Below are 21,119 nucleotides of genomic sequence, written 5' to 3' on the forward strand. Positions count from 1 at the left end.
AAAACTGTGCCTGCAGGTTGTTGTTGCTCATTCGGCGAGGCTTGTTTTTTTTTTTTTCTGCAGTAAATGTGGAGGAGTCGTGGCCCGGAGGGGTGTGCGGGGTGTTTGGGTGGAGGTGGGGGGGTGGGGGTGGTGGGGATAAACGGTTGTTTCGGGGCCAGCCCGTGTCGAAATACCTGCACCCTGTTCCGTGTCGGCGGCCGCGGTGACGCGCTCAGGTCCCGGCAACGAAGTGAGATCACCTTAAGAGAAGTGGGCGGGCCCTGCCGCCGTTTCCGCCAATCGGAGCCGCGCTCGGTGTTAAATAGCGCTCCGTGTCAATCATTTCCTTCCCCCCAGTCAGCCTCCCCTCAATTCCAAGTGCATCTCTAAGTTCGCCATATTGGGCACTGGAAAGGTTCGTCCGCGGTGCCCCTGCTCTCCTCCACTACGAGTCGGGGTCGACGGAGCGGCTCCGGGAACTTGCTCTCCTCTTTCCTCGTCTCCCCCCCCCCCATTCCCTCTCCCCCCGCCTCTCTCGGTCCGGATGATCCGCGGAGACCCGCTTTGCCCTCGCCCCGCCGGAACGTCGGCGAGTCACCGTGTGCGTCCATACCTATGCACGGCATACATGCACGCAGCAGACGCAGCAGCAGCAGCAGTCCAGCCGATCGGGGGTTTTGCGCTCGTGGTGGATCCGGCCGCGCGGAGGACACATCCGCGTTTCTGACTCGCTTCTGTTCGGACCTTTTGTGGGTTTTTGTTTTTTGTTTTTTGTTTTTTTTTTTGTTTGGGTGGTTTTCTGTTTTTACGCCGCCCCGGGGGAAAGGGAGAATGTCCAACGTGCGTCTTTCTAACGGGAGCCCGACGCTGGAGCGGACGGACGCCCGGGTGTCGGACCACCCGAAGCCGTCCGCCTGCAGGAGCCTCTTCGGCTCGGTGGACCACGAAGAGTTAAAGAGGGATTTAAAGGGACATCTGCAGGAGATGGAGGAGGCCGCCTCCGCCAAGTGGGGCTTCGACTTCGCCAGCCACACGCCGCTGGCGGACGGCAGGTTCGAGTGGCAGGTCGTGGACTGCAGGGACGTGCCCGAGTTCTACGGCCGGCAGCGGAACAACAACAACAACAACAACAACCGCGGCGGCGGCGGCGGCGTGGATCTAAACGGGAACCGTAGCAGCTGCGTCCTGGTCGCCGCCCGGCAGACGACGGAGGACGGCGCCGAGCGAGCCGCCGCAGCCGCCGGGCCGCCGGCCGAACCGTGCGCCGGCCAGAGGAAGAGACCCGCGTGCCACGGTACCGTCTAATCAGCTGAGCCCGTTTCTCTGTTTCCGTTTCGGCGTGGGCTGCCGCACGGCGACCGGAAGCCGCCTTTACGCAGTTTTAACGCTTTCCGAGTCGCCGTCGCCGCCGCGGCGGCTTCGCCCGCGCCTGTAGAACCGCAGCCGGCGCTGGTTTGCGCCGCTCGGCCCCGAGTCGGTGGTTCTGCAGGCCCAGCCGGGCAACCGCGGCGTGTGTAAAGGGATGTGAATGTTGGGTTGGCGCTGCTCTCGGGGGAAGATGTTCCGCCGTTTCTTGCAGCGTGTTGCTGCTTTAGCGAACGTCTCTGGGTTCCCGACCAGCGGCCCGGTTCGGTAGCCGGGCTTCACCTCCGGGAGTCCATTCTTCTTCTTCTTCTTTTTCTTCTTCTTCTTTTTTTTAACTCATGGTAAACTCTCCCTTTTTGCAGACCCGTCGGCCCAAAGTAAAAGGTCGCACACCAGTTCGGATGAAGTTCGGGGCCAGCCCTTGACGCGCTCTGCAGAACACGCACCCAGAAAGTCCAGTCCCAGCAGGCAAACGTGAGGATGAGGAAGGTAAGGGGACACGCTCCGTTATCGGCCGAGGGGCAGTAGGGGCTGATGCGAGAACTCGTTTTGGATCCTGCCCCCCCCCCCCAGTACACTTCACTAGCGTTACTCTCTCCGAGAAATGTTCCGGTTTATGGGTCGTCTTTCCCCCCTTTTACATGTGTCGGGGGGGCAACCCCAAATACCAGCCGGTCTCCAGTAGGAGCCGGTACAAACGCGGATTTGTACGGGACGTGATTTGGATTTCTGGTCTGTTAACAACGGTGTCGGTGTGACGTGCAGCCCGAGCCGGAGGAATACTCCAACTTACCGCTCGTCCAAAGGGGGGTGCTCATCTAAAGGGGGGTGCAAACTTGCAGCTCATCTAAAGGGGGGTGCAAACTTGCAGCTCACTTAAAGGGGGGGTGCTCATCTAAAGGGGGGTGCTCATCTAAAGGGGGTGCTCACTTAAAGGGGGGTGCAAACTTGCGGCTCATCTAAAGCGGGGTACCGCTGACTTAAATGGGGGGGGTACGAACGCGCCGCCGTGCGTTTCGACGCGGCGTGCGCGTTACTACGGCAGGCGCGTGCGTGTCGCGTATTCGTCGGTGTGTATTGCGCTGCACGCGCGGCTCCTTCACTCGACGCGGCGCGAGAAAGAAACGGAGAAAAAAGAGAAGCGGAGGGAAAAAAAACAAAAAACAACCCACCCCAAACTTTTACGCGTACGCGACATTTTACTACGAGCGAGCGCCGCCGCGGCTATGGTGGGGGGGTGGGGGGTGGGGGGGTCGAGTTTCCGACGAAACTGTAAACAAGTCCCCACGAACAACAGTGGAGTAACACGTCAGCAACCACTGCCCTCCGCGGAGGGGGAGGGGAGGAGGGGGTGGGGGGGGGCGTTCTGGTCTGTGCAGCGCTGTGCAGCGCTGCGCTGTGCAGAGTTCGGCCTGTGTGAACATCTGTCCGCTCGGCTCGGCTCGGCTCGGCGGGACCACGGAGGTTCGGACCCTCGGGACAGCACAAAGCCACCTTAACGAGAGAGGGAGGGGGAGGGGGGGTTTCATGCCGGGGCGAAGTGCACTTCTTGGAAAGTTTTCAGCTCGCGTTCGAGGAGAAATAAGATTTAGCATGAAATGAGATCATCCGGATGTGACCCTGCTGCCCCACCTCAGCCTCGTCTGCCTCCCCCCCTCCCCCCCCTCCCCCTTATTGTTTTTCTTTGCAAAAAAAAAAAAAAAGCTCAAGCAAGAACCCTGTGCAGGGCCGGGGTCCTTTTGTCTTGCGTGCAAAGTGTTTTCACATGCAGCTCCTCTGTTCCCCTCGGTGCGCGTGCGTGCACGCGCGTGCGAGCGCGTGCATGCACGCGTTAATCCAGTGCATGAGCCACTAAATGATGGGTGTCATCAGTTTGTCCCAGTTTTCACACACTGTTGTTTTTCTTTGTGTGTTTTTGTCTTGCAGAGTCGAAGCTGTTTCCCCTTTTACGTGGGAAAGCTACAAGTGTTCGCCAATGTTTTGTTTTGTTTTGTTTTTTTGGGGGTTTTGTTTTCTTGGAAGAGGAACTACACAGCAACACAAAAACATATCAGCTCTCCCGAGGACGGGAGAGACGCTGTTGAAGCACTGAATAGAGAGAGAGAGAGAGACGGGGGGGGGGAGAGAGACGGAGAGAGAGAAAAACACTTAAATTGTGGCACTCAATTAAGGTTACTGCCTCTGAAAGCAGTCGATGTAGCAGTGTGCAATTAGGTTTGATTTCCTTTTTTGCTCATTTTTGTACTACCTGTGTGTATATATATATAATATATCGATTATGTTTCTCCATATGTAGCACATACGACCTGATTTGGAAAGCAAATCTTTATGTAGAGAGGTGTGAATTGATGATTTGACTTGAAGAATTTGCAGTGTAGTTTGATAAATGTTTTCCAAAATGCTGTTGTTTATTTTTTTCTTTTGAATTTAAAAATTTTTTTTGTTTTCCTTGAAAGGCGGTTTGACTCTGACCCAGTTCTGTTTGCTGCGTTTCAAACGAGCTGAAGCCACCACGAATACTAGAGAGGTTATTTTTATCCCGTCTCCTCGGCGGGCCGCGCTCTTGCAGTCCAGCAGTCGGTACAAGTATGGCTCTTATTTTCCCTTCGCCCTTTTCTTCCGGTGCCGGGGCTCTCGCCTCAGGCTTGTCACCCCGGGGAAGTCGATCCAGCAGAAAACTAGACGTTTCTGTTCCAGAGGGGGGGGTGGGATGGGAGGGGAAGGGGTGGTCCGGGGCTGTAAAATAGACCCAGTATTTATTGTGTGAAAGAATTGATTTGCCGTTTGACTTAATCCCAGAGAATAATGTGGTTTCTCTGCCAGGCGGTGCGAAGCGGTGTGAATCTCTCTTTGTACCCCCCCCTCCCCCCCCCCCTGTGAGTTGTGAGGTACTTTAAGAGACAAATACAAAACTGCACAGGTAGTCTCCCCCCCATCCCCCCTCCCCCCCATATCCCCATCCTCTCCGGCTCTTGGACTCACCCTTTCACCAGCCCTGCGCTTCATTTCTTTTCTCTTTTTTTGGGGGGGGGGGGTTATTTTATTTTGCTGCAGGACTCTTCTCTCTGCGAGCGAGCGAGTGGCCTACAATACCAAATACATGGTTGCTTCGGTCTGGGGTGTCGGCACCGCCGGTGCTTCTTCTCGACTTCACATCGTATGTCTTTGTGATAACCTTAACACAGTCTTCTTCATCATTATTATTATTATTATTGTTGTTATTGTTGTTGTTGTTGTTGTGTTCTTCTTTTTAGCTTTTCTGTTGTTAGCCTGCTGAGGATGCAAATGTGTGCGCCCACACAGCTTCTCCCTAATTTGCATAAAATCTGGGTCCTTTACGTAAGGCCCATGTTGACCCCTGGGTAGGAGAGGAAGAGCCCGTCTCGGAGGGAGGGAGGGGGAGAGAGAGAGAGAGAGAGAGAGCAGTCACCGTGCCTGTGTATTTGTGTAAATCTTTTGATGTACATAACTTTGTAAAAACACTGAGAAATTATACTAACTTATTTATGTCAAGCCTTTTTTATGTAGAATAAAAAAAAAATGGGTTTTTTGATTACGGTTATCCAAAGTGGCATTTACATTATCATAATTGTCTTATTTTGTAAAGGCGTATTTTTGGTAGTTTTCCTTTCTCATCAATAAGGTTGCAAACTGAGCCTGATAAAATATTTGATGTGCATTTTTTTTGTAATGTGTGGATTATAAAACATGTTGCAATCAATTAAAATGGAAAATCAAGTCCGCTGCTTCGGGTTCGTACTGTCAAGCACGCACCAGCTCACACGCATGCGCACACGCACGCACACACGCACGGCCCCCTCTTGTGACGCTGCTCTCATTTCCCGGCGGCTGTTGCTGAAGAAGACGGACAAAAGGCGGCTCACTCACTGGCCCGGTAGGCTCGGTTCGCGGTGCGGGGTTCTGGAGGTCCGGGTCTCCGGAGATGCGGACTCGCCGCTGCGTCCTCCCGGCCCGGAGGACTTCTTCCCTCCGCTGCGCGGACGGTGACGCTCCCGCTGAAGAACGCTCTCGGGGAGTTTGAGCGGGCTGATGATTGACAGCTCGGTCATCCAATCATATTTAGAGCGAGGAAAACAGACCACTTGTTGCAGCCAATGACGCGCCGTCTGGCCGCGCGTCTGAAAGTTGACATATCTCGGGAATGGGGGTTTTTCTTTTTTTTTTTTATTGTTTTTTTTTTCAGGGAGGGAGAAACGTACGCGAGCTCAACCGGAAACGGAAACCGAGATTGCGACTATTGCGAGGTACAATGTTTGCTCGTTTCTAATCCGTCGTTGTTGCACCGTCATGTTTGGTATGTATAATTCTCTCTCGCCCTCCCTCTCTCTCCCTCTCTCTCTCCCTCCCTCTCTCCCTCTCTCCCTCCCTCTCTCACGCTCCCTCTCTCGCCCTCCCTCCCTCTCTTTCTCTCTCCCTCCCTCTCTCTCTCTCCCTCTCTCGCCCTCCCTCCCTCTCCCTCTCTCCCTCCCTCTCTCTCTCTCTCTCTCTCTCTCTCTCTCTCTCTCCCTCCCCCCCCCTCTCTCTCTCCTTCTCTCTCCCTCCCTCTCTCTCTCTCCCTCTCTCTCTCTCTCTCTCTCTCTCTCTCTCTCTCCCCCCTCTCTCTCTCCTTCTCTCTCCCTCCCTCCCTCTCTTCTCTCTCTCTCTCCCCCCTCCCTCTCTCACTCGCTGTCTCTCCCTGTGTGTGTGTGTGTGAGTGAGAGGGCGGTGTACTTAAATGCCTCAGAATACTACTGCTTATACTATGGTAATACTTCAAAATACTACTGCGTATACTATGGTAATACTTCAGACTGTGCTACTTATACTATGGTAATACTTCAAAATACTATGGTAATACTTCAGACTGCGCTACGTATACTATGGTAATACTTCAGAATACTACTGCTTATACTGTGGTAATACTTCAGACTGTGTTCCTTATACTATGCTAATACTTCAGACTGCGCTGCTTATACTATGCTAATACTTCAGACTGTGCTGCTTATACTATGGTAATACTTCAGACTGCGCTACTTATACTATGGTAATACTTCAGACTGCGCTGCTTATACTATGCTAATACTTCAGACTGTGCTCCTTATACTATGCTAATACTTCAGACTATGCTCCTTATACTATGCTAATACTTCAGACTGTGCTGATATATACTATGCTAATACTTCAGACTGTGCTGCTTATACTATGGTAATACTTCAGACTGCGCTACTTATACTATGGTAATACTTCAGACTGTGCTGCTTATACTATGCTAATACTTCAGACTGCGCTACTTATACTATGCTAATACTTCAGACTGTGCTGCTTATACTATGCTAATACTTCAGACTGCGCTGCTTATACGATGCTAATACTTCAGACTGCGCTACTTATACTATGGTAATACTTCAGACTGCGCTACTTATACTATGGTAATACTTCAGACTGCTGCTTATACTATGCTAATACTTCAGACTGCGCTGCTTATACGATGGTAATACTTCAGACTGCGCTACTTATACTATGGTAATACTTCAGACTGTGCTGCTTATACTATGGTAATACTTCAGACTGTGCTGCTTATACGATGCTAATACTTCAGACTGCGCTACTTATACTATGGTAATACTTCAGACTGTGCTGCTTATACTATGCTAATACTTCAGACTGTGCTACTTATACTATGCTAATACTTCAGACTGTGCTGCTTATACTATGCTAATACTTCAGACTGTGCTGCTTATACTATGGTAATACTTCAGACTGTGCTGCTTATACTATGGTAATACTTCAGACTGTGCTGCTTATACTATGGTTATACTTCAGACTGTGCTGCTTATACTATGGTAATACTTCAGACTGTGCTACTTATATATACTATGCCAATACTTCAGCTGGTTGTGATGACAGGAGCGGTGGTTTGGGTTTACTTGTGAGGACTTGAGGCTTTTAATCGTGTGCTTGATGACGATGGACGGAAACAAAAAATCAAACCCCCTACGTATTCATTTTATTTTATTTTACATTTGTTTTCCGCTATTTTTCCTGTATCCATTTCCTTTATTGCAGCTCAGCTGGGTTTCAGGCGACGGCTTCTATGTTTGATTTTTACTGTTTATTTTGGAATCTGGGAGGCTTTGCGAGTTAGAGCGGTCCGCCATCATGAAACCATAGTGGTGAAGGTGAAGCCTGTTTCTTCTTCTCTCATCAGTTTTTTTCCCTCTTCTTCTTCTTTTCTGGGGATTAGCTCTGTTAGCAGCAGCTTCAGCCAGGTGCTGGCCCTGTCTGGGTAATATACTGACTACATGCAGGGCAGAGCTCTGCCTTAATCTACGGCTGGGTGCCCTTTGACCCCGGGGTCACTCACAGCAGTCATGGCCCTGGCTCCCCCCCCCCCCCTTGGATTTTTCTCTTACCATACTTTCTATTGTTCACACCAAACTGATTTTCTCGCTGAGCGGGGCTTCAGCACTTCCTCCTTGGCGCACCAGAGCCAAACACCACCAACAACAGGAAGACACCTGCGACGCCGCCGTAAGAGTGGATGTGATGGCATGAAGGGGAGGGGGTGGGGGTGGTGGGGGGGTTCGTCCGGTCCTGGAGTGTGCAGGTGGGTAACCTCAACTCAGCTGTGTACCCCCCCCCCCAGCCATCCCACTACCCCTCCCAACCCCACCCCCACCCCCTCCACCCTGAGCCAGGCCCATTGTCCCAGTGTGTGGCCCTTTGTGTGGAGGGCCATTGTGAGGGGCCAGAGCCGGCCACTGTTGTGTCTGGGGCTTCTCGGCGCAGACAAAGGGCCTGTCTAGGAGCCTCCACCCTACCCAAACATTACGCTGACTGACTGACTGACTTTTCCTGACTGATTGACTGACTGGCTGACAGACTGCTGGGTTTTTGACTGACTCGCGTAGAGCTTCAGCGTCTTCCTGGCGGGTTGCGTGGAGGCCCTCGTGGTGGGACGGACACAGCCAGGTAGTGTTCAGAGCCACTAGCGTGGGCGCATCCGTAGCCGAATGGTCCTGCAGCTCATGCCGCGTGGCCTGATGGTCGCTGGTTCGAATCCAGCCGGTGACCTTTGTTGCATGTGCATGCATGTCTCGTTTCCTGTCTGCCTATGCGGTCTCATAACAAATTAAGAGTTATTAAGGTACGAGGATGAGGGCAGGTGGCTGCTGCAAGAGGCCGATTCAAAAGCACACTCCTGGCTGCTTCTTATTAAGCTGAGCGTTGTCGTGCACTCCTTATGTTGTGTGTCTCTGTCCTGTTGTCGTACACTCCTTATGATGTGTGTCTCTGTCCTGTTGTCGTACACTCCTTATGCTGTGTGTCTCTGTCCCGTTGTCGTACACTCCTTATGCTGTGTGTCTCTGTCCTGTTGTCGTACACTCCTTATGATGTGTGTCTCTGTCCTGTTGTCGTACACTCCTTATGTTGTGTGTCTCTGTCCTGTTGTCGTACACTCCTTATGCTGTGTGTCTCTGTCCTGTTGTCGTACACTCCTTATGCTGTCTGTCTCTGTCCTGTTGTCGTACACTCCTTATGCTGTGTGTCTCTGTCCTGTTGTCGTACACTCCTTATGCTGTGTGTCTCTGTCCTGTTGTCGTACACTCCTTATGTTGTGTGTCTCTGTCCTGTTGTCGTACACTCCTTATGTTGTGTGTCTCTGTCCTGTTGTCGTACACTCCTTATGCTGTGTGTCTCTGTCCTGTTGTCGTACACTCCTTATGCTGTGTGTCTCTGTCCTGTTGTCGTACACTCCTTATGTTGTGTGTTTGTGTCCTGTTGTCGTACACTCCTTATGTTGTGTGTCTCTGTCCTGTTGTCGTACACTCCTTATGCTGTGTGTCTCTGTCCTGTTGTCGTACACTCCTTATGCTGTGTGTTTGTGTCCTGTTGTCGTACACTCCTTATGCTGTGTGTTTGTGTCCTGTTGTCGTACACTCCTTATGCTGTGTGTTTGTGTCCTGTTGTCGTACACTCCTTATGCTGTGTGTTTGTGTCCTGTTGTCGTACACTCCTTATGTTGTGGGTTTGTGTCCTGTAGAGGAAGACATTCTGTTGTTCCCATAAAACTGCAGGTGTTGCTGTGGACAGAGGACATCGACTGTTGCCCAGTGAGACAAAATGTGCTGCATGCTGTTGACAGTAAATGAAACACAAACTTTGCCAGTTGTTTGTTGGCATGTTAGCATAACATCAGATAACTTGGGAAATGCACGCGGCAGCCATTTTACACAGTTAAGTCAAACTCTGAAAATAATGTAAGTCTCACCGGAAATGTACCGGTTAGATAAGAAAATAAAGACATTGCTATAAACCTCGAGCAGTGTGTGTGTGTGTGTGTGTGTGTGTGTGTGTGTGTGTGTGTGTGTGTGTGTGTGTGTGTGTGTGAATGTGAATGTGAATGGTATTGCTACACAGGTCATGTAAATGTGATTTCAGAAAGCCAATGGTTCCTCTGCCGTGCATGTGAGTGATGTGTGAGTGATGTGAGTGATGGGATGTGACTAATGTGAGTGATGGGATGTGACTAATGTGAATGATGTGACATGAGTGATGTGAGGTGATGGGATGTGACTAATGTGAGTGATGTGATGTGAGGTGATGGGATGTGATTAATGTGAGTGATGTGATGTGATTGATGTGATGTGTGATTGATGTGATGTGAGTGATGTGATGTGATGTATGTGAGTGATGTGACGTGACGTGACGTGAGTGACGTGAGTGATGTGAGTGATGTGATGTGATGTGAGTGATGTGATTTGAGTGATGTGATGTGAGTGACGTGAGTGATGTGATATGAGTGATGTGATGTGAGTGATGTGATATGAGTGATGTGATGTGAGTGATGTGATATGAGTGATGTGATATGAGTGATGTGATGTGAGTGATGTGATATGAGTGATGTGATATGATTGATGTGATGTGATGTGAGTGATGTGATGTGAGTGATGTGATTTGAGTGATGTGATGTGAGTGACATGAGTGATGTGATATGAGTGATGTGATGTGAGTGATGTGATATGAGTGATGTGATATGAGTGATGTGATGTGAGTGATGTGATATGATTGATGTGATGTGATATGAGTGATGTGAGTGATGTGATATGAGTGATGTGAGTGATGTGAGTGATGTGATATGAGTGATGTGAGTGAGTGATGTGATATGAGTGATGTGATATGAGTGATGTGATATGAGTGATGTGATATGAGTGATGTGATATGAGTGATGTGAGTGATGTGAGTGATGTGATATGAGTGATGTGAGTGAGTGATGTGATATGAGTGATGTGATATGAGTGATGTGATATGAGTGATGTGATATGAGTGATGTGATATGAGTGATGTGATGTGATATGAGTGATGTGATGTGAGTGATGTGATATGAGTGATGTGAGTGATGTGAGTGATGTGATATGAGTGATGTGAGTGAGTGATGTGATATGAGTGATGTGATATGAGTGATGTGATGTGATATGAGTGATGTGATGTGAGTGATGTGATATGAGTGATGTGAGTGATGTGATGTGACGTGATGTGAGTGAGTGATGTGAGTGACTTGAGTGATGTGACGTGATGTGAGTGATGTGATGTGAGTGATGTGATGTGAGTGATGTGACGTGATGTGAGTGATGTGATGTGAGTGATGTGAGTGATGTGATGTGATGTGAGTGATGTGATGTGATGTGACGTGATGTGAGTGAGTGATGTGAGTGACTTGAGTGATGTGACGTGATGTGAGTGATGTGATGTGAGTGATGTGACGTGATGTGAGTGATGTGATGTGAGTGATGTGAGTGATGTGATGTGATGTGAGTGATGTGATGTGATGTGATGTGATGTGATGTGATATGAGTGACGTGATGTGAGTGATGTGATGTGATGTGATGTGATATGAGTGACGTGATGTGAGTGATGTGATGTGAGTGACTGCCTGCGTGCAGCGGTGCAGCAGGACGTTCTGCTCTTTGTTCAGCCGTTGTCCTCTCACCTCCATTTACAGGTTGAAATCCGCACACCTGACCTACAAAATGCCCAGTTTTACTCGCGTGTGACAAATCTTGAGGAAAAAAACACACGTTTCCCTAAACACACACAGTGTTCAGAGCTTTGTGTCATCTGTTAGCGGAGGACAAGGAGGAATCCCTCATCCTTTAGAAAGCCGCATCGCAGAACACCCCGGAGGGCTGCAGCCTGGCCAGGCCAGGCCCGGCCAGCCAGGCCGGGCCGGGCCGGGCCGGGCCGGGCCGGGCCTGGCCGGGTCGTGCCGGGCCAGGGCTCCTGCATCACCCGTTTGGAGGACCGACTGGTTTCTCTCAGTTTCACCTGACCCTGTTTGTTTTTTAATTCTCAAGTATGTGAATATTGCCGAAGGTCGCGAAAGGTCGCAGGAGAAATGGTCAGCGCTCCCCCAGTCAGCGGTATTTTGGTAAAGAAACCGCACACAACGTGCAAAAGCTGCGCTGTTGCTGAAACAGAGGCAAGCGCGTCCGTCCTGCGCAGCGGTCGCGCACAGATCGGCGAGATACACGCACCGCGGTGCCGACGGCCGGCCTCCTGCATCACAACACCTTTCCTGTTGCACAGAGGAGGAATGTGTCTGGGGGGCGGGGGGGGGCGGGGGGGGCTCTTATCCTTTTCCTTTTCTGACAAAGAGAAGACAAAAAACATCAAACCCTCTTTAGCACCTCCGTCACAGCCACCCAAACACCACCGCACCGAAACTCCGGCGGATTCCAGTAAGGCGGTCCGTCAGCGACGTGGGGCGCATCAGCGCTTCCTTGGCTGTGTGTGTGTGTTGTGTGCGTGTGTGCGCGCGCGCGTGCATGGGTCTCTGTGTGCGTGTGTGCGTGCGTGCGTGTGTGTGTGTGTGTGTGCGTGTGTGTGTTGTGTTATAGGCAGTGTGGGTGACTGTGTGTTGTTGTGTTATAGGCAGTGTGTGTGTGTGTGTGTCTGTGTGCGTGTGTGTGTGTGTGTTGTGTTATAGGCAGTGTGGGTGACTGTGTGTGTTGTGTTATAGGCAGTGTGTGTGTGTGTCTGTGTGTGCGCGTGTGTGTGCGTGTGTGTGTGTGTGCGTGGTGTGTGCATGTGTGTGTTGTGTAATAGGCAGTGTGGGTGACTGTGTTTGTGTTGTTGTGTTATAGACAGTGTGTGTGCGTGCGTGTGTGTGCGTGTGTGCGTGTGTATGTGCGTGTGTGTGTGTGTGTTGTGTTATAGGCAGTGTGGGTGACTGTGTGTGTTGTTGTGTTATAGGCAGTGTGTGTGCGTGTGTGTGTCTGTGTGTGCGCGTGTGTCTGTCTGTGTGTGTGCGTTGTGCGTGTGTCTCTGTGTATGTGTGCGCGTGTGTGTTGTGTTATAGGCAGTGTGGGTGACTGTGTGTGTTGTTGTGTTATAGGGTGTGTGTGTGTGTGTGTCTGTGTGCGTGTGTGTATGTGTGTTGTGTTATAGGCAGTGCGGGTGACTGTGTGTGTTGTGTTATAGGCAGTGTGTGTGTGTGTGTGTGTGTGCGCGTGTGTGTGCGTGTGTCTGTGTGTGTGTGTCTGTGTGTGTGTTGTGTTATAGGCAGTGTGGGTGACTGTGTGTGTTGTTGTGTTATAGGCAGTGTGTGTGCGTGTGTGTGTGTGCGTGTGTGCGTGTGTCTGTGTGCGTGTGTGTGTGTGTTGTGTTATAGGCAGTGTGGGTGACTGTGTGTGTGGTTGTGTTATAGGCAGTGCGTGTGTGTGTCTGTGTGTGCGCGTGTGTCTGTCTGTGTGTGTGCGTGTGTCTCTGTGTATGTGTGTGCGCGTGTGTCTGTGTAGTGCGCGTGTGTCTGTCTGTGTGCGTGCGTGTGCGTGTGTCTCTGTGTATGTGTGTGCGCGTGTGTTTGTGTGTGCGTGTGTATGTGCGTGTGTGTGCGTGCCAAGATGTCTGAATTCACGCTTCCTCTCTATATCAACAGAAGCAGGTTATCTTTTCCCGTTTACCGCCCAGCACTTAATATAAAGCCCGCAAGTTCCCTCCCGTGTTTCCTGTCCCGGCCACAACCCACGTCATCAGGCAGCTCCCTGGGTCACGCTCCGGCCCGGGCGACGGGTGAGCGACTGGCCACGCGCATGCGCACACAGGCGCGCACACACGCACACCTAACAGCTCTTTCTGTCTGTCTGTCTGTCTGTCGATAAGCCAAACTGTATAAATTTGATTTTTCTTTCTTTGGATTCAGACAAGCGGCACCAATTATTACACCAACGAAAGAAAGAAAGAAAGAAAGAAAGAAAGGAAAGAAAGAAAGAAAGAAAGAGGGAAAAAGAAAAGTGTTTTTATGTAATAACACGTGTATGTATCGTCCTCAGTGTGGCTGCCTGAAAAATGGAGGCGTGTGACAGCTTGATGTTTGAATAATTTCTGCGTGTGTGTGTGTGTGTGTGTGTGTGTGTGTGTGTGTGTGTGTGTGTCTGCAGTATGATTGACAGGGGGAGGGGGAGGCACAGAAGGAGATGGGGTGCTCTGCTGCGCTGCCTGACAGATGTGCAGATGTGTCTGCGGTGAGTTCGGTTTTCACGGGTTGCACTGCAGTGTGTGTGTTGTATGTTGTGTGTGTGTGTGTGTGTGTGTATGTGGTGTATGGGAGAAGGGTGGGGGTTGGGGGGGTGGGGGGTAGCACTGCTCATTAAACCAGCGCACCTGCAGCCTATCAAAGGGCCTTTATCTTTTATCAAGTCAAATCTACTCAAGCACGCAGCACAAGACGTAGAAACAAGCAGGCTGTGCTGCACGCCTCCCCCCTCTCCCCCTCCCGTCTCCCCCCCCTCTCTCTGTCACCCTCTCTCTCTCTCTGTCACCCCCCCGTCTCCCACTCTCTCTCTCTCTGTCACCCTCTCTCTCTCTCTGTCACACCCTCTCTCTCTCTCTGTCACCCTCTCTCTCCCTCTCTCTCTGTCTCCCCCCCTCTCTCTCTCTCCTTCTCACTCCCTCCCCCTCTCTCTCCCCCTCACTCTCTCTCCCCCTCCCCCTGTCTCTCTTCTGTCTCCCTCTCTCCTCTCTGCCCCTCTCCTCTCTCTCTGTCTCCCTCTCTCTCTCTTACTCTCTGTCTCTCCCTCTCTCTCTGTCACCCTCTCTCTCTCTGTCACCCTCTCTCTCTCTCTGTCACCCCTCTCTCTCTGTCTCCCCCCCTCTCTCTCTCCCTTCTCACTCCCCCCCCTCTCTCTCCCCCTCTCTCTCTCCCTCACTCTCTCACTCCCCCTCCCCCTGTCTCTCTTCTGTCTCCCTCTCTCTCCTATCTCCCCCTGTCCCCCTCTCCTCTCTCTCTGTCTCTCCCTCTCTCTCTCTTACTCTCTCTCTCCCTGTCTCTCTCTGTCACCCTCTCTCTGTCTCTCCCTCTCTCTCTGTCTCTCCCTCTCCCTCTCTCTCTGTCACCCTCTCTCTGTCTCTCCCTCTCTCCCTCTCTCTCTGTCACCCTCTCTCTGTCTCTCCCTCTCTCTGTCTCTCTCTGTCACCCTCTCTCTGTCACCCTCTCTCTGTCACCCTCTCTCTCTCCCTCTCTCTCTCTCTCTCTCCTCTCTCTCTCTCTCTCTCTCTCTCTCTCTCCTCTCATCTCTCTCTTCTCTCTCTCTCTCTCTCTCTGTCTCTCTCTGTCACCCTCCTCTCTGTCTCTCCCTCTCTCTCTCTTACTCTCTCTCTCCTCTCTCTCTGTCTCCCCCCCCTCTCCCTCCTCCCTCTCTCAGTGTCTCTCTCTTTTTTAAATTTAAAAAGTATTCTCTCTCTGTCTCCCTCTCTTGGGTTCATGTTTCAGCCTGAGTTCTAACCTGGAAGGGGGTGTTTCTGTGTGGGGACACGGGGATGTGCTGTGCAGGTGGAAACCCATCTGCTTCTTCTTCTTTTTCTGAAAAGAAAGCGGGGGAAGGTGTGTACCCTCCTCTTTTACTGTGCGTGGCCATTGTTGTGTTTTTCACTGTGTCTGTGAGTATTTGTGTTGATGTTGTTATCTTGATGTGAATGAAGAATCGCACCATTAAAGGCTTGTGGTTAAAGGTCAAGGTCTCTCTGCCCCCCCCCCCCTCTCTCTCTCTCTCTCTCCGTGTGTGTGTGTGTGTGTGTGTGTGTGTGTGTGTGTGTGTGTGTGTGTGTGTGTGTGTGTGTGTGTGTGTGTGCAGTGTGCGTGGGTGACGTGTGTCTGATACCTGGCCCACTGAGGCGAGCAGCGGCGTTCAGATTGGCGCTGGCTGAGAGCGCAGCAGGGCCTCCAGCTGCAGCCACATGTGTGTGCAGCAGATAAACAGCGCTTGGTTTCTGCTTTCCTGCAGACACATTGTAACCGGGCCGGGCAGAGCAGAGCCTGGTTACAATGTGTGAAGAGCAACAATAAAACATACACACAGACCACGGTAACACACAGCAAGACACACAAGCAGCCGCCTGTGTTATAGGCAGTGTGGCTGACTGTGTGTGTGTTGTTGTGTTATAGGCAGTGTGGGTGTGTTGTGTGTTGTGTTATAGGCAGTGTGGGTGACTGTGTGTGTTGTGTTGTGTTATACGCAGTGTGTGTTTTGTTGTGTTATAGGCAGTGTAGGTGACTGTGTGTGTTGTTGTGTTTATAGGCAGTGTGGGTGACTGTGTGTGTGTGTTGTGTTTATAGGCAGTGTGGGTGACTGTGTGTGTGTGTTGTGTTATAGGCAGTGTGGGTGACTGTGTGTGTTGTTGTGTTATAGGCAGTGTGGGGTTGACTGTGTGTGTGTGTTGTGTTATAGGCAGTGTGGGTGACTGTGTGTGTTGTTGTGTTATAGGCAGTGTAGCTGACTGTGTGTGTTGTTGTGTTTATAGGCAGTGTGGGTGACTGTGTGTGTGTTGTTGTGTTATAGGCAGTGTGGGTGACTGTGTGTGTGTGTTGTGTTATAGGCAGTGTGGGTGACTGTGTGTGTTGTTGTGTTATAGGCAGTGTGGGTGACTGTGTGTGTGTGTTGTGTTATAGGCAGTGTGGTGACTGTGTGTGTTGTTGTGTATAGGCAGTGTAGCTGACTGTGTGTGTTGTTGTGTTATAGGCAGTGTGGGTGGACTGTGTGTGTTGTTGTGTTATAGGCAGTGTGGGTGACTGTGTGTGTGTGTTGTGTTATAGGCAGTGTGGGTGACTGTGTGTGTTGTTGTGTATAGGCAGTGTGGGTGACTGTGTGTGTGTGTGTTGTGTTATAGGCAGTGTGGGGTGACTGTGTGTGTTGTTGTGTTATAGGCAGTGTGGGTGACTGTGTGTGTGTGTTGTGTTATAGGCAGTGTGGGGTGACTGTGTGTGTTGTTTGTGTTATTAGGCAGTGTGGGTGACTGTGGTGTGTGTGTTGTGTTTATAGGCAGTGTGGGTGACTGTGTGTGTTGTTGTGTTATAGGCAGTGTGGCTGACTGTGTGTTGTTGTGTTATAGCAGTGTGGCTGACTGTGTGTGTTGTTGTGTTATCGGCAGTGTGGCTGACTGTGTGTGTTGTTGTGTTATAGGCAGTGTGGCTTGACTGTGTGTGTTGTTGTGTTATAGGCAGTGTGGCTGGACTGTGTGTGTTGTTGTGTTATCGGCAGTGTGGCTGACTGTGTGTGTTGTTGTGTTATAGGCAGTGTGGCTGACTGTGTGTGTTGTTGTGTTATAGGCAGTGTGGCTGACTGTGTGTGTTGTTGTGTTATAGGCAGTGTGGCTGACTGTGTGTGTTGTTGTGTTATCGGCAGTGTGGCTGACTGTGTGTGTTGTTGTGTTATAGGCAGTGTGGCTGACTGTGTGGTTGTTGTGTTATAGGCAGTGTGGCTGACTGTGTGTTTGTTGTGTTATAGGCAGTGTGGGTGACTGTGTGTGTTGTTGTGTTATAGGCAGTGTGTTTGTGTGTTGTTGTGTTATAGGCGTGTGTGTGTGTTGTTGTGTTATAGGCAGTGTGTGTGTGTGTGTGTTGTTGTGTTATAGGCAGTGTGAGTGACTGTGTGTTGTTGTGTTATAGGCAGTGTGTGTGTGTTGTGTTATAGGCACTGTGGATGACTGTGTGTGTGTGTGTGTGTGTGTGTGTGTGTGTGTGTGTGTGTGTGTGTGTGTGTGTGTGTGTGTGTGTGTTGTTGTTGGGTGGGGAAGGGCTGTAGTAAAAGATAATGTAGGAATCTCTCATAAATCATAACAATAATTTGTCCGTTTATTTTGCCTGGTTTGTTTTTCTCGTGCAGCCCACGCGGCTGGCTGGGCGAGGGTTGTTGACCGAAACTCGAGGGCCGTGTTATTTGTGCAACACAAGTCAGGCGTCATGTAATGGGTCAATAAATTATCGTAAGAGCTTCTCCATTCGAGGAAAAGAGGATGACAGCGTGGGTGTGACATGAATTAAAATGATGCAAACATATTTCCATCTGATGCAACGTCTGGCAACACTGGCATAGGCGTGTGAATGTATGTGAGTGTGTGTGTGTGTGTGTGTGTGTGTGTGTGTGGCAATGTTTTCAGCAATTCAAAATACGTCTTACAAAACGGACCACAGTATACATCGAATTACGTGCCATCATCCGAGCTGTGCAGCCTGCCATCTCGTCTCACATGATGAGGAGATGTATGGAGATGTATAGATGTATAGTAGTGTCTAGAGATGTATATATTCTCCCTGTTGAAGGGGTTTTTAGGGAGTTGTTCCTCATCCGATGAGAGGGTCTAAGGACAGGATGTTGTGTTGCTGTTTAAGCCCACTGAGGCAAATTTGTCATTTGTGATATTGGGCTATACAAATAAAATTGATTTGATTTGATTTATAGTGGGCGTATAGATATATAGGTGTATAGTGGGTGTAAGAGATATATAGGTGTTATAGTGGTGTATAGATATATAGGTGGTATAGTGATGTATAGATATATAGGTGTATAGTGGTGTATAGATATATAGATGTATAGTGGTGTATAGATACATAGGTGTATAGTGGTGTATAGATATATAGATGTGTAGTGGTGTATAGATACATAGGTGTATAGTGGCGTAAAGATATATAGATGTGTAGTGGTGTATAGATATATAGGTGTATAGTGGTGTATAGATATTTAGATGTATAGTGGTGTATAGATACATAGGTGTATAGTGGTGTATAGATATATAGGTGTACAGTGGTGTATAGATACATAGGTGTATAGTGGTGTATAGATATATAGGTGTATAGTGGTGTATAGATACATAGGTGTATCGTGGTGTATAGATATATAGATGTATAGTGGCGTATGGATATATAGATGTATAGTGGTGTATAGATACATAGGTGTATAGTGGTGTATAGATACATAGGTGTATAGTGGTGTATAGATACATAGGTGTATAGTGGTGTATAGATACATAGGTGTATCGTGGTGTATAGATATATAGATATATAGTGGTGTAATGGAGACGTGTAGGAGAACGTGGTCTGTCGGCTCCAGTAGAAATGGGACGGGAAAACTGCTCCTTGGCATTGTTGTAATCTGTCCCAGAAACTTTCCAGCAACTCTGCTGGACCCTGATTTCTCTTTGGCTTTCTGCAGTTTGCTTTGTCCTGCTTCTGTTGCCCCTGTCAGGCGTCTCTCTCTCCCCATCCCCCCCCCCTTCTCTCCCTCTCCCCCTCTCTCCCCTCCCGCCTCCCTCTCCGCCCTCTCTCTCCCTCTCCCCATCTCCCTCTCGCTCCCTCTCTCCCCCTCTCTCCCTCTCCCCCTCCCTCTCTCCCTCGCCCCCCCTTCCTCTCTCCCCCTCTCTCCCTCCCCCCTCCCTCTCCGCCCTCTCTCTCCTTCTCCCCATCTCCCTCTCGCTCCATCTCTCTACCTCTCCCCCTCCCTCTCTCCCTCGCCCCCCCCCCTCTCTCTCCCCCCTCCCCCCTTCTCTCGGGGGCCCCTTGTGGCCCCGGCTCTAGTGTTGAAAGGGGCTCTAACTTCAGGACAAATGAGCGTGTTCTGCAGCACGCGTCCGTCTAATGAGGAAAACAGACCTGCTCCCTCTCTGAATATTTGCCCTTCCTCGTGGATGGCGGGGGATGTGGCCCATTGGTTTCCCTTAATATTCAATTTTTCACTCTGTTTTCAATTTTCAGTCCCCTCGCAAATTATGGGGTTTTTTTCTGCCGTTCTGCTGGTTTTTCCCCCGTCTTGCTGTACAGCTGTAAAAGCCGGAGCGGGGAGATGAGGGAGCAGCGGAGGGATGAGGGAGCAGCGGAGAGATGAGGGAGCAGCGGAGAGATGAGGGAGCAGCGGGGAGATGAGGGAACAGCGGAGAGACGAGGGAGCAGCGGAGAGATGAGACGAGGGAGCAGCGGAGAGACGAGGGAACAGCGTGGAGATGAGGGAGCAGCAGAGAGATGAGACGAGGGAGCAGCGGAGAGATGAGGGAGCAGCGGAGAGATGAGACGAGGGAGCAGCGGAGAGATGAGGGAGCAGCGGAGAGATGAGACGAGGGAACAGCGGAGAGATGAGGGAGCAGCGTGGAGATGAGGGAGCAGTGGGGAGATGAGGGAGCAACAGAGAGATGAGGGAGCAGCGGAGAGATGAGGGAGCAGCGGGGAGATGAGGGAGCAGCGGAGAGACGAGGGAGCAGCGGAGAGATGAGGGAGCAGCGGGGAGATGAGGGAACAGCGGAGAGATGAGGGAACAGCGGAGAGATGAGGGAGCAGCGGGGAGATGAGGGAGCAGCGGGGAGATGAGGGAGTAGCGGAGAGATGAGGGAGCAGCGGGGAGATGAGGGAGCAGCGGAGGGATGAGGGAGCAGCGGAGAGATGAGGGAGTAGCGGAGAGATGAGGGAGCAGCGGGGAGATGAGGGAGCAGCGGAGAGATGAGGGAGCAGCGCAGAGGTGAGGGAGCAGCGGGGAGACGAGGGAGCAGCGGGGAGACGAGGGAGCAGCGGAGAGACGAGGGAGCAGCGGAGAGACGAGGGAACAGCGTGGAGACGAGGGAGCAGCAGAGAGACGAGGGAACAGCGTGGAGATGAGGGAGCAGCGGGGAGATGAGGGAGCAGCGGAGAGATGAGGGAGCAGCGGGGAGATGAAGGAGCAGCGGAGAGACGAGGGAACAGCGGGGAGATGAGGGAGCAGCAGAGAGATGAGGGAGCAGCGGGGAGGTGAGGGAGCAGCGGGGAGATGAGGGAGCAGCGGGGAGATGAGGGAGCAGCGGAGAGGTGAGGGAGCAGCGGAGAGATGAGGGAGCAGCGGGGAGATGAGGGAGCAGCGGGGAGATGAGGGAGTAGCGGGGAGATGAGGGAGCAGCGGAGAGATGAGGGAGCAGCGGGGAGGTGAGGGAGCAGCGGGGAGATGAGGGAGCAGCGGGGAGATTAGGGAGCAGCAGAGAGATCAGGGAGCAGCGGAGAGATGAGGGAGCAGCGGAGAGATCAGGGAGCAGCGGAGAGATGAGGGAACAGCGGAGAGATCAGGGAGCAGCGGGGAGATGAGGGAGCAGCGGAGAGACGAGGGAGCAGCGGGGAGATGAGGGAGCAGCGGAGAGATCAGGGAGCAGCGGAGAGATGAGGGAGCAGCGGGGAGATGAGGGAGCAGCGGAGAGACGAGGGAGCAGCGGGGAGACGAGGGAGCAGCGGGGAGACGAGGGAGTAGCGGAGAGATGAGGGAGCAGCAGAGAGGTGAGGGAGCAGCGGAGAGATGAGACGAGGGAACAGCGTGGAGATGAGGGAGCAGCGGGGAGATGAGGGAGCAGCGGGGAGATGAGGGAGTAGCGGAGAGATGAGGGAGCAGCGGGGAGATGAGGGAGTAGCGGGGAGATGAGGGAACAGCGTGGAGATGAGGGAGCAGCGGGGAGATGAGGGAGCAGCAGGGAGATGAGGGAGCAGCGGAGAG

General features: G+C 51.4%; 1 protein-coding gene across 1 annotated transcript; it reads left to right on the plus strand.

The window, feature by feature from the left end:
- The first annotated feature begins 245 nt into the window (after positions 1 to 245).
- cdkn1bb (cyclin dependent kinase inhibitor 1Bb) lies at positions 246 to 4,204 on the plus strand. Its single transcript, XM_056281742.1, has 3 exons — positions 246 to 1,276; positions 1,710 to 1,836; positions 3,274 to 4,204. The coding sequence occupies exons 1-2, from the start codon at positions 598 to 600 to the stop codon at positions 1,823 to 1,825; spliced, it is 795 nt and encodes a 264-aa protein (XP_056137717.1). The 5' UTR covers positions 246 to 597; the 3' UTR covers positions 1,826 to 1,836; positions 3,274 to 4,204.
- The last annotated feature ends 16,915 nt before the right edge of the window (positions 4,205 to 21,119 follow it).

The sequence above is a fragment of the Lampris incognitus genome, chromosome 6, assembly GCF_029633865.1.
Source record: "Lampris incognitus isolate fLamInc1 chromosome 6, fLamInc1.hap2, whole genome shotgun sequence".
NCBI lineage: Eukaryota > Metazoa > Chordata > Actinopteri > Lampriformes > Lampridae > Lampris > Lampris incognitus.

Coding starts and splice junctions, on each gene's coding strand:
- cdkn1bb (XM_056281742.1), top strand. CDS start 598: ATGCACGGCATACATGCACGCAGCAGACGCAGCAGCAGCAGCAGTCCA. Junction 1,277..1,709: donor GAAGAGACCCGCGTGCCACG/GTACCGTCTAAT, acceptor CCCTTTTTGCAG/ACCCGTCGGCCCAAAGTAAA.